The 12,998-nt window shown below is 50.2% G+C and overlaps 1 protein-coding gene across 8 annotated transcripts in view; it reads right to left on the reverse strand.

Moving 5' to 3' along the window:
• The window catches only part of ZNF536 (zinc finger protein 536), a 418,630-nt gene that overhangs the window by 228,633 nt on the left and 176,999 nt on the right, over positions 1 to 12,998 (reverse strand). For all 8 annotated transcript variants that reach the window (XM_060288591.1, XM_060288594.1, XM_060288590.1 and 5 more), the window contains exon 4: positions 1,291 to 3,465. In XM_060288591.1, the coding sequence (XP_060144574.1) occupies positions 1,291 to 3,463 (2,173 nt within the window). In that variant the 5' untranslated portion in view covers positions 3,464 to 3,465. The remainder of the gene's footprint in view (positions 1 to 1,290; positions 3,466 to 12,998) is intronic.

Raw genomic sequence — 12,998 nt, forward strand, 5'->3', positions numbered from 1 at the left:
ATAAGCCACCAGACTCACACTTTATTTTAATACTCATTTTGTCCTGGAAGAAGGGTATACTGAAGCATGACAATAACAACACAACTAAGCTGGCATCTACTTAATAAGTGTGGTGGTGAATTGCCTCTAATACTGAAATATTTATTGAAACTGAGAAGGGAAAAAAAAAGAAAAGGGGAAAAAAACTTTTAAAAAATTACCCTCAACAGTGTGCTGCCACATCTTTAACAGTGGGCAATGCAGTGCCTTGAGGTGCCTCAAACTGTCTTTCATTTTCTAGACTTAATGGCTGATTGCAGAAATCAATGTTGCCATTAGTAACAGGGTATTTGTTATGGCATGATTTCCTCTGTTGTTAGGCTGCAGAATGATTACAGTATTAGCGAGATGCTTTCTTTATAAAGGGCTAGAGATATAACTTTCAATTTACTGTCCATTAGTAAGGGGCTTTGGAAATATGAAGGCAACAAGCTTACCTGCTGTTAGGTAGTGATTTTAATTTAGCTGTCTTAGGCTAGTGAGTTTTTTTTTTTCTTTCTTTCTTTCTTTTTTTTTTTCCCTCAAACTGGGCCAGGAAGCTTCAGCATTTCACAGACATTTTGATGACAGATTTTCTGCTTTGCTATTTTAGACCCCAAAGCTGTATCGCCCGTGTAACACAGTACAATTTAAGACATGAAGTCGCGCATCTGTGTTTCAAACCTCTGTGCTTCTCCAAACCATCAGAGGAGAATGGTGTGGTTCTTCAGGTTAGAGGCACCTGAGCCAAGCTGTACTTTTGAAAGGGGGCCGGAGAGAGGTTTGGTCTAGGGAGAGGCAGTGAGGGGCCCAAATGACAGAATTATGGGCATACACTTGGGGGATAGATGGTGAGGGTCTGAACTTACACATTCACATCCGCGGATGGAGCCAAACAGCAGCTCCCGGGTTCCAGGGGTGATGGTGGACGGGGGTCAGGGCATGAAATGGGGCCAGGTAATCACAGGGGAGGGTAGGCTATCCCAGCTGGCAAACGTAACAACCGGCCATCTCCCCCACACGGGAGGAGGATCAGCTTACTTTCCTGGTGGCCAGTGTTCAAGGGAAGGTCAAAGAGTTGAAAAGATAGCCTTCCCTTGAGGAGGGGCAGACGGGCAAGGTCCACATACAGCACAAAGCCACGGTGAACTCAGAGCTGACTCTGAAGGGCAGCGAGGACCCTTCCTCACAGAGGCTGGTGCAGAACCAGGCCCCGGGGCAGGGAGGGCCCTGGCGCCAGCCACCGCTCCCCCATCTCCCCTGGCAACCTACCTGAGGAGGACGGCGAGGAGGGGTGTGGGCTGTCCTCCTGGGCGCTCCCGGTCTGCGAGAGCCCGCCTCCGACCCCGCTCTCCTCAGTGACGTTGGAGGAGCCGGGCGTGGTGGAGCGGCTCACCGACTGGGACTCCTGGTCACTGCCCGAGCCGCGCCGCTCATCGGGGCCCCCGTGCAGCCCGTCCTCGTCGCCCTTGCGGTCCCGCTTGTGGACGCGGGAGTGCACGACCACCTGGTGGTAGGTGCGGAACACACGGCCACAGTCCGGGCACTCGGTGGGCTTCTCCTTCAGACTCCCGGGACCCTGCAGGTTGTACTCGAGAGCCTGGTGCAGCCCATGTGACAAAAAATCCCGACTGCCTTCCAAAGGGTCGAGCGTATTTGGCAGGTCTCTCTGATTGCCCGCTTTAGTGCTGTGAACCAAATCAGCAGGCATTTTCTGCTTGGAGCCATCTGCTCCCACTAACACGTACTCCCGCTTCTCCTTATCAAACAGAACTCCGGCGTTCGCCAAGGTGTCTTCGTGGTTGCGCTGTAGCTGGTGCTCTTTAGACGAGAAGCCGTGCTCCATGGCCATGCCCCTGGCCATGAGCTGCCACGCCTGGTAGCTGTTCACGGGGTCCATCTCGGCAGCTTTCGCCGCTGCCTGCAACCGCTCGATGCAGCTGGATTTCAACGGTGGCACAAGGTTGAGGCATCCCAGGAGGGAGTGCTTGTCACCCTCGGGGACGCCATGGGCCATGCTGGAGATGGGGGTCAGCAGCTTCCCCACAACCTCCTTCTCCTTCACGGGCATCTCGCCTTTGCCGTAGAGCTGGCTGGGCTCGCTCAGGCTGGCTTTGTCGGCAGCCATGAATGAGCCGCTCTGCAGGCAGGAGAGGTACCTGGAGTACAGGTTGGCGTGGGCCTCTTGGGACATGCTGCCCATGGGCACAGGCACCTCGGCGTCGCTAGGGGACTTGTTCTTCACTGACAGCTTGTTGAGGTGGACCTTCATGTGGTTCTTCAGGAACCAGGGCTCTTTGAAGCGCCGGCCGCAGATCTGGCAGCAGTGCTCGAAGGAGTCTTTGTGCTTCCGCATGTGGCCCTTCAGGAACCACGCCTGGCTGAACACCTGTCCGCAAACCTCACAGCGGAACTCGTTGGCCGACTGCTCCCCGCCGCCGTTGGGGCCCTGGCCCTGGGCCGACTCAGCCGTGATGTGGGCCTTCTCCACGTGGCTGATGAGCTCCTCCTCTTGCGAGGCAGCGAAGTCGCACAGCGTGCACTTGTAGGGCTTGTGTAGGATGCGGATGTGGCGGTCCAGCTCCTCCCTCTTCTTGAACTTGCCCTTGCAGAAGGTGCAGCGGAAGCCAGCAGCGGGGGTCGCTGAGTCCTCCTGCACACTGGCCGGCTTGGGCGAGGGCACCGGGTTGGCCACGTCGGGCACGCTGTGGTTGGTGGGCAGGGCCAGGTTGCAGGCGGCCAGCGGGGTCTGCTGGGCGTGCGGCAGGGGCTTCAAGTCCGGCCGGGGCTGCAGCAGGCTGCTCTTCATCTGCTTGTCCCGCAGGATGGCCCTCTCCTCCAGCTCGTGCAGCAGGCGGTTCTCCTCGCGCACCCGCCCGCGCCCCTTCCCCAGGTTGCCCAGCTTGTGGGTCCGCAGGTGAATCTTGAGGTTCCCTTTCTGTGCCGCCCGGTGGTCGCAGTACGGGCACTTGAAGGGCTTCTCGCCGGTGTGAGTGCGCATGTGCAGGGAGAGGATGCTGTTGAAGCGGAAACGTTTGCCGCACAAAGGGCACGGGTACTTGCGGTTTTTGCGGGCGTCGTCCTCGATATCGCTCATCTGGGACATGATGCCCAGGTTCTGCCCGTTGAGGAACTGCTGCAGGTCCACCCGCCCATTGAGGCTGGTGTCCACATCCCGGCCCAGCTGGTTGGCCAGGAGCGCCATCTGACTGCCCATGGGCTGGCCACTCATGGGCACGTGGGCCTTCTCGTCGAGGGGAACCGGGGTCTTCTCCTCTGGGTTGGGCCGTGGATGCAGCTCGGGGAAAGCATGGCTGAGCTGGGAGGTGATCTGGTGCAACTTCTGACTCATGGCATACTGGCCGTTGAGGACGGGGCTGCTCAGATGGGGCTCAGCTTCCGGCGCCGCCGAGGACACTCCAAGGCACAGACTGGCTTCTTCCATCCCTAAAAATAAAAAGAGAGTTCAGATCTGTGCCAGGTACCGTGGCGCAGCGAATCAACAGCATCAGCTGGTGGGGAATTTGCATTTCATGCCTTACCTACACAGAATAATGCTAAGGAATTATAGTCAAAAACAATAATAAAAAAATGAATTATTAAATGCCAATTATGCAATATGGCACTGCTCCTCCAATTTGTTTTGGCGATAGATCGTCTTCCTTGTATTTTCTATTTACAGACTGCAATTATTCATTCACATTTAAATTATTAATGTTTTACCACTTTCAACACCTAATAACAAATCAAGGGTCTACGTGTTAAACTTTTCCTCCTCTCCCCCCTTGTAGCACCTGCACCTGTTGGTCCAGTTCAAAGTTTGCCATAGAGCAGAATGGCTTTAACTGCAAGACCAAACTGACTCACTTGGAACTTTTGTTTCTGGTTACTATATTCGATATGTTCGCCAGTCTGAGATGAAAGAGATTATTTTATGATTTGGCAAAAAAAAAAAAAAAATCCAACCCAGTGGCACGATATTTACTGGTACATAATAAAACAAGATAATGTTTGGGGAAAAAATAAAGTAAAGGACAGGCTTTAGAACAATAAAAGGGATTTTGCTTTAGTCAACAAAAAGTGCAGTAATATCTCATTAAGCTGATTAGTATGCTGCTTAGAAACAGTACTAGGTGCTGTAACACATGATTATAATCATAAAAATCCTTCAGTGTTTGCAAGGAAGCATTAACGAGGTATATTAAATTTTAAGGAGACTGCAAGTAGCGGCTTTGCAAACCTCAGAGATTAAGATTTAACCCTTATGTTACGAAACACTGTTATTTTGTCGTTTGGTAACTGTGCCCATCAAAAGAAGTATAAATTACCTCGTGATGGAATTTTAGTGGATTGTTGAGACTGCTCAAATTTGGGTAGGGGGTAAGGACTTACATCACAGAGCGCGCTTTCCCTGTCCTTCAACTGGCATGATATCTGCGGCAGGGACTGTGATTGGGCTTAAAGAGATCTTTTATAGAACTAGATAAAAACCAATTAAAATCCAGGGACGATGCCATAGGAAGTCTCAACCAAGTTTGAGTGTTTTTAATAACTTTCCCAATATACAGTAATGAGTACAAATTGTACCTGCAGTATGTGTTTTGCAGAAAATTAGAACTCAAAGCTGTTTGTTAAACACTAACACTCAAAGCTGGTCTGCATAATTGGCTTTAATAGTCCTCTCTGCCCCTCTCCAGCCTGTGCAGAATGGCTGAAGCCAGGGCATTCGGGGGTGGGGCAGAGGGAACAGCTCCCTCCACATCAGAGCATGTGGGGAGCTCAACTCTGACAGGCAATGAATCCACGCCTGGGCTCCTTCTATTTCTAGATCTGCCTTCCACTTGAAGGAGTCCAAATTTGTTTCCTGCCACTGGAACAGTTATTGCACATCCATCCCCTTTGTATCCCAATGTTTAGATGCGTTGGCCAGCCAGGTGGTCCAGGAGTACCGCTTAACCCCAGCCAGGACTGATTGCTGGGCCAAGCGATTCCTCAGGGGGACCTGTGGGGACAGAGCTCAACTGTGGAGGAAGCACATTCAGCCCCGGTGGGGTCTGCTGCCTGTTGGGCTTCCTGCCAGGCAGACCATGCGTGGATGGAGGGTCTCCGATGGGAGACCTGACTTCCTTGGCAAGAAGACAGAGGCTGTGAGTCTGTCTTGCAAGAGAGGAGAAGAAAAAGACATGATGTTTATTTTCAGGAGTGAGAGAAACTGCAACCATGGTGCAGGGCTGACTGTCCATGAACAACTATACACACTCACACACACATACAGGCACACGGTCACTTGCAGTAAAATAATGTTTCCAATTTCCATCTTTTCTTTTTTTTCTCTGGTGGCAGTCTATACTTAAAAAAAAAAAAAAAAAAAAAAGAAACCACTTTGGAGCCTGGTCAGAAAGGAGTAATTTCTCATGGAGATTCTTACATTCATTCAACAAAGTTGCTGAGTTTCCACTGTGTGCCAGGTCCTGTCCTTGGCACTGAAGACGCACTGGTGGACGACAAGACTGTCCAGCCCCAGCACTCATGGCACCCGCTGACCAGCGGGGAGGAGCAGGCCCAGTGTGAGAAGTTGCTGGGGCAGGACTGGGGCCTGGAAGGGCCCTGTCTAGAGCTGTTTCTCCACCTTCAAGCCTCATCCAGCTGCACTGGCTCCTCTCCTGAGCAAACATGGATCATGACCCTGAAGCCACTTGGGAGCGCTCAGAATTCCACCCAAGAGCTCTGAGGAAGTTTGGAAAGTCCAAAGCCAACATGGATGGCCCACTTCCAAAGGCTGCCCTGTTGGCCAGCTCAGAAGACATGAATCCAGGAAGATGGGCTATTTTCAGGTTACTGCTGCTGAGCTGACGCCAGTTCGGCAGGAGGGAGAGGAAGCTGAATGTGCAAATACAGCAAGACTGCAAATCAGGTTGGATGCGCCGCATCAAGTTGAAGACCACCCCCCACCCAGTCACGCCGTGCAGGTAACAACAGCTCAACTTGTCAAATAATGAACATGGGGTGTTTTCAAGTTAGGTTTGGATATGGAATTCTTTTATTATGCTCAAAAAATTTTTTTTCAGAGTCAACAAAGCTTTTTTTAACCCCCTTTAAGCCACCGGTCTTCAGGTGCCATTGTTGAACTCAGCAAGTTCGAGAATGTGCAAAGGCACAGGTGGCTCCTTCCCCCCAAGCAGGTCTCAACTCACATATCCCCTTCTCACAAAGGCCCTCCATGTCCACCTTGTCACAGAAAACTTGATCCCCGCAGCCTCTCTCTACACCATCACCTTACTTTCTTCTTCATGGGACTTACCACTGGGGCAGTTTTCTTGTTGACCCTTTTACAGATGTGCTTTGCTTCCATGCGGGCAGGCTCATGTCTGCCTTGGTCACAGATAAAGCGTCAGGGCCTAGAGCAGAGCTGGCTCATTGTAGGTTCAGGACGTTCTAACTGAATGGATGAGTGAACAGACCCTATAAACACAGCCCATAAAAGAAGGCTAACCTGTAGTAGAACCACTTTCACCCCAACTTCATGGGATTCAAATTCAGCTTTTGCAGAAGTCCTTGAACACCCAACAATCCGAATCTGTCAGAGTCAGAAGGGTCTTGGGCTCCCACCCAGAACCTGGGGGTCCAGAAACAGCCAAGGGAGAGCCACACCCCGACACCAGCTCTTTCAACTATACGTACCCACGGTGGCCATCTGGGCTTGGACCACTTCTGATGGCCCAGCTGCTGGCACTAGGAGACAGAGAGCAATCAACCCCTTCAGAACTTGATCATCTATCCTGGGATCCGTGGGGGAACCCAGAATTTCAGTAGAGCTAGCCAGCTCACCAGAAGATGCTCTGAGGATTACGGCCCTCAGCCCCTCTAATGAGCCCCAGCAAAGCCTGTGCCGAGCCCCACAGAGAGGCAGGGCCACGCCTGGAGATCATCTCAGAAAGCTCTGTGAGACCTGACACCCTGTGATTCCACGAGTAGGTGCAGGTGCTGCCGTGGGTCAGTCATAACCAATGCCAGCTGCTAGACTCAGAGCAAGGAAGGGGAGTGTGAGTTCCTGGAAAGAGCAAGGGGTAATTGGTGTGCTGTCCCTGGGCCAAAGCAGCCGAGGCAGGACGAGCTGGCCCCAGGCCCGGCTTGGGACTCGCAAAACCTGGGTCGGCCCCAATTTCTCCAGGCTTGACACTTAATTCCTCCGGAATTCATTTACCCCTTATGTCAGTCATTCAGTAAATACTTGCCCGGGGCCTTCCATGTAGCTGCCCTCAAGGGCCTCTGGGTTCAAGGGGCCAGTGCAGGCAAGGCCACCAGTAACAGAGAAGCGATGAAAAGACCCCAGAGAGACTGAATCCAAAGTTTAGAAAAAGAAGAAACCATGGCAGACGAGGTATATAGAGGGGTGTGTGTGTGTGTGTGTGTGTGTGTGTGTGCGCGCGTGTGTGCGTGTGCGCGCGCACACGCAGAGTATGACCGTGTTGGGGGAGGGGCAGCAATTCCCTAAGTGGAATTCCTCTAGCAAGGAATACAAATGTGTGCCCTGGGAAACGAAGGGATCACTTGTCCTACTGTTAAGGGATCGGATCCAACTGCAGCCCTAAGAGCTCAGGGGCTGGGAGGTGGGGCTGCCTGCGGGGGCTCGGCGTTCTGATGCAAGGTGACATTACTCCTTTTCCCCAGCCCTCCCAGAGCAAGCACAGGGAGAACGCCTTCTCTTTGGGACCACGCTGCTTCCTCACAGGCCTGCGGCGAATGTGTTTCAGTGTCCCTGGCAGGGCCACCTGCCACAGGACACTCGCCTGTCCTGACAAACGGGACAGACATACATACCCACACGCAGCACTGCCCCGAATGGTCACTAATACCTGGGAGCACTTTATTCCGAGTACCCAGCCCATCCTTCATTCCCCAGCGCTGGCTCTGGAGCCATCACCCTGTATTCCAGCAGGTGAAGGATGCACATTAAGAAACCAGGAGCCAGCACAGGGTGGGCCATGACCCGGGGCTTAAGGCCAGCGGGCAGCGGGGACCTTCTGAGGAACCTATACAATAACTCATCTAACCCTCTCACTTAGGTAGGAAAACCCTCAGCACAATCAAAAGCAAGTAAACAAACTACTAAACACTGAGAACAGCTCACTCGGCCTTCAGCTCATGGCCCCAGCCCAAAGCATAGCAGGAAGATCAATAAGCCCTGGCTAACTGATGGAAGGAACAAATGCATTTGTAATTTTCCAAACTGTGAAGAGGCAGCTGGACGTCCTTACTGAGACTGGACAGGGGACACTGTGAACTGTCAAATCTGGTGCGTCATCCCTCCAACATAGAAACACTACACATCCCACCGTAGTCCTGATCTTTCCTGAGCCTAGGGTCATGGTGGGGCACCGGGGCACTCAACCCTACTGTCAATATTGAGGAAGACCCAGGCTTGGGCCCGAGTCCTGGCCGCCATGGCATTCCTCACCGTGCAAATGTGTGGGCCTACCTCTGAACACAGGCAGGGGCCCCAGCTGAAAGCTTCTGAAGGCTAGAGGGTTTCTCCTTGAGCTGTGCAATTCCACATTTCATGAAGAGGGTATTCTCAGCACATGAAACCCGCCATTGGACGCACACATTATCAAAATACATTCTGTCTCCTCACCCCCATCACTGCAGGTACAGTGAGCCATTCAGCTGCCTTTGATGGTGCTAATGGTTATTTTGATTTTGCATTTCTGCCTTCAAGACTATTTATTTCCTGTGATATCAATGACAAAAGTTTTCACTTAACTCTTCCAATAGAGAACCTAATTGTATCCTTCACTCAAAATGAAATTTGAAACTATCAGGACACCAGAAATGCCAGCTGCTACGAGTCTAAATAAATTTTACACAAAAACACAGTTTCATTTTGCTAGCACAGAAAAAAAAGAGTAATCTTATGAATAGCCCAAAAAATATAGATCTTGCCAGTAAGTTGCATGAAGGAGTTTTATCCTTATACCATGAAAAAGAATAGTTAGGAAATAAAATGACTTTCAAAATAACCATTTCAACTGGATTTTAAAATATCAAATATTGTTGTCTAGCCAAGCACAACTAAATATTCCCTTTTTTATCAACGGGGTAAAGGCGCTGCCTCAGAAAACTTGCAGGAGCCCCAAAGCCCCCAGTCGCTGTGCAAGGGGTGGGGCTTAGGTTCACAGCAAGGGCTGCAAACACCACTGTGGGTTTTACCCCAAAATCGTATCACAGAATGCAATTCTGGCAGTAGGTGGACCTGTTTCCTGGGGGCGCAAATGACTCTTGGCCCTTCCCTACAACCCACCTTGCTTTCTTACACTTAGGGTAAGCAGTAATTAAGACAACTTCACTTAGAATACAATGGCTTCTTATTAAATACCATTTTTCCCATTGTTGTAGCTCAAACTGTTTAACCAAGGTTGTTATAAGCGTAATATGCTCCTGTTCTGAAATATAGAACACCAGACTACTGAACCTTTTCAGGGTCATTAAACAGCTGTAAACATTATTACAAAAATAAACCCGAGATTTCATGCTTACATTTTGGCCTAGAGCTTCCTATGCTGAGCAAGTACATTTTTTCGTCTCTTACAATCAACGCTGGTGACATTTGGGCATCCAAACAAATTACATCACAAACATTACTGAAGTGGGCAGGATGCTGAGCGGTTTATTTATCAGATGATTAATAGATAAACAGGAGGGCAGCACGGGTGACCTGTTCCGTTTTGACTGATGTGTAGACAACGCTATGAGACAGGGCCAGAAACAGTTAAATCCTTGCTGAATTTATTAATGAAAATATGATATTCGAATAGGGCTGCGGAGTATGGCAACTGTGTAACCAGGAGAGTCAAGTTGGAGAGTATGGTCAAACACCCCAACCTCCCCTTTTGGGTGGAATGTTGGCCAAAAAGTCAGGGTGGTCTCTGCCTCTAAAGGAGAGTGGAACTCAGCTGGGCTGGCTTTGCACATGGTGCCCCCGAAACCCCAGGCAGCTTCCGTATTGTTGGGACAAGAGGTGGAGGACTTAAAAGAAGAAAAGAGAATAAAAAAGTATCCTCTCTTTGAAGGCTTTGGATGATTTCAAACTTCTCAAAGGCAAAGAGTTCTCTCCAACGTGTTGGCTTTTGGAAAGGTTGGAGCTGGCCCAGAACTGAAGACAGACAATGAGCACATCAGATGGGAAAGGAAAAACGTCCACAAAGAGTTCTCCTGGTCCTCGACTCGGGGTAGAGCAGACTTCTGGTCTGAGTTCCTGGCTCACTATCTGCCCACCTCACACAAAGCCAGGCAAACAGGGGATGGAATTAGAACAACCTCATGTGGAGTAGTTGTTAAGATTGTGGACTTGTCAGGCAGTGTGGACTCTCAAAAAAATAAAAATAACAACAATAATAATTGTCATCATCACCATCTTCACCTCAGCCCTCAACATCATCACCACCTACATCAGCCACAGAATCCTTATCATCTTCCTCATATTCAGCATCTTCCTCCTCTTCACGGCAGCATCGTGCACCAGCACTGGGCTGGGTACTTACTTCACAACTATCATCTCATTTAGCCTCACACAACCTCGGATGGTAGGTACCATACTAGTCCAATACTAAAAATGAGGAAACTGAGGCTCAGAATATTTAAGCCCCACAAGGGCACATAGCTGGGAAGCCTGACTCCAGAGCCCAAGCAGTACCCGCTGCAGGGGAAGGCTGCCCCCTTGATGTCCACACCATGTTCAGTCTTGCTGGGCTGGATGCTGACAGATGCCACCTCCTTCATTTGCAAAACGTGTGGAAACAAAGGAAGCTTCAGCTTATGGGAAAGCTCAAAGGAGCCAGAGCCCTCGCAACCTTGTTTGTCTGGAAGTGGAAACAGACAGTACAGTCCAGAGAAAGCACCCCCGGGGGCTGGCATGATGGGGTGGGTGCCGGAGGGCACTGTGGGGCTAGAAACGCCGTGTCTTTCAATCGCTGGTTGGGGGGAGGGTCACAGAAACATTTAGTTATATCACCTTGTTTTCTTAACAACCGTAGGGGCGGATATTTTATTCCACATGCTCCTGTCCTGTGTCAGGTGGGTTATTCCCCCAACTAGACTGGAGTAAGAGGAGAGAAGGCACTGGAAGGACCACTAATGTGCATCCAATTGCCGTCTCTTCCACTGACATCTGTTTGACCTTGGGCACCTGCCTGAGCCTCAGTTTCTTTTTCTCTAAAATGGACTGGCATTAACTGTCCTACATGCTTCACAGGATTTTGAGAAGGCAAATGGGTTTCTAGGAGAGGGAACATGGCATTTAAATTACAGAGGAATATACCCTGTGCCATAAACTTTCTCAGAAGCCAACCACAGCAGCCTTTGAGATCCAGAAAGGGCCTTCAGTGGAGTAAATGCTGAGCTGAAGGACATAACCAAGGCACAACCAAGGCACATGGAAGTGGTTAATAAAAACTCATTCATTGCCAACTTTCTCGCTGCATCTGTAAAGTGGGCCTCACATCATTCAGTAACACTTTTGAATACCTACATCTGGCAAGAAGTATGGCCGATCTAGAGATATACAAGCAAGACCAGGTCCTTGCCTTCGAAGCTGACTCAGGGAAGGGAAACAGATGGACTCAGGGAGACCACAGACCAGGCAGAATCCAGTGCTGAAACGGAGGACTCTACAACGTGCTGTGGGCTGGGTGCGGTGACTAAGGGGTGCAGGGGAGAGAAGGGAAGGAAGACCAGTGAGGATAATGGCTGGAAAGAGCCTGGAACAAGGCAGAGAAGAGGAGGAAGGGTGTGTGGGACAGAGGGGTGAGCTTGTGCAAAATGGGGACTCAGCACAGAATGTTCCAGGGGAAGATGGGAGAAGGTGTGGCCAAGCACAGACTTCAATGTCAATCTGTGGAGCATGGAGTTAATATTTGGGGCAAAACAGGGGCTCAAGAAGCCCCCACCGGAGTTGTCACATAGCACGTATGCCTCACAGCGCTGCTGTGACACATGAGCAGTTTTCTACGGAGTGTGGATCAGAGGAGGTGGAGAAAAATAAAAAGTGAAAGTAAACTCCTGGACCACAAACCAAACATGTGAGGGCCTCACAAACCAAACAGGGAGGGTTCCCCATGCATGAAATGGAAGAGGGCACTTAGAGTTTGGAAGAAGGCATTGGTCTCCCCTCTTCCTCTTTGTAACAGCAAAAAAGTGGAAGAAGGACCACTCCACAAATCCTGGCAGCCCACCCCAGCCTCTCCAAAGGTGGCAGCCCAAATCTACCCTCCATGATCCTTCCTGGTGTTGCCTGCTCCAGGAAGCCTTCCTGGATTTGCTCCAGGCTGGAGGTGATCACTCAGTCCCCAGAGCTCCCATGCAGTTCCTCTGGAACTTAAGACATTCGTGGTGCCTTATTGCAGGGCTATCAGAGGTCACGTTTTCTCTCCTCCTGTGCTGGGGCTTTGTGAGAGCAGGCATCTTATCAGCCCCCTGTCTGTAGCTCCTGGAGGACCCAATCCTACCAAAAGCTGTCCTCTAAGCTTGTGATGATCACAGTGCAGGGGAGGAAGGTGGCTCAGAGTATCACAAAAATGGACATCATTTTGTGAGCCATAGCCCAGGCCTCTCCCCCTAGAATCCAAGCCATCAAGTGGTGTTTCCATTTCTCCCAGATGGGATGATTTGGGAAGGAAGTGATCCCCTAATCTGCTGTAATTGATTTATCTGAACTGTGTCCACCCCATCAGGGAAAGCAACAAAAACTATATATATATAATCTTTTAGTGACTGCCCTACCTTTAAAATGATATCACAAAACTGAGAAAGATACCAGCAGTTGTCATGAAGTGTATTGATTATTTCTCTCGCTGGCTTTCTCTTTTCCTTTTTAAACAGACTTTGTCATGACAAGAAGTTAGATATTTAATCCCCTATTAACCTGCCTTGGCTTCCTGCTCAGCCTCAGCACAGAGCTGCTGCGCTAGAACAAAACAGGGGTC

This window comes from Globicephala melas, chromosome 19 (genome assembly GCF_963455315.2).
Source record: "Globicephala melas chromosome 19, mGloMel1.2, whole genome shotgun sequence".
Taxonomy (NCBI): domain Eukaryota; kingdom Metazoa; phylum Chordata; class Mammalia; order Artiodactyla; family Delphinidae; genus Globicephala; species Globicephala melas.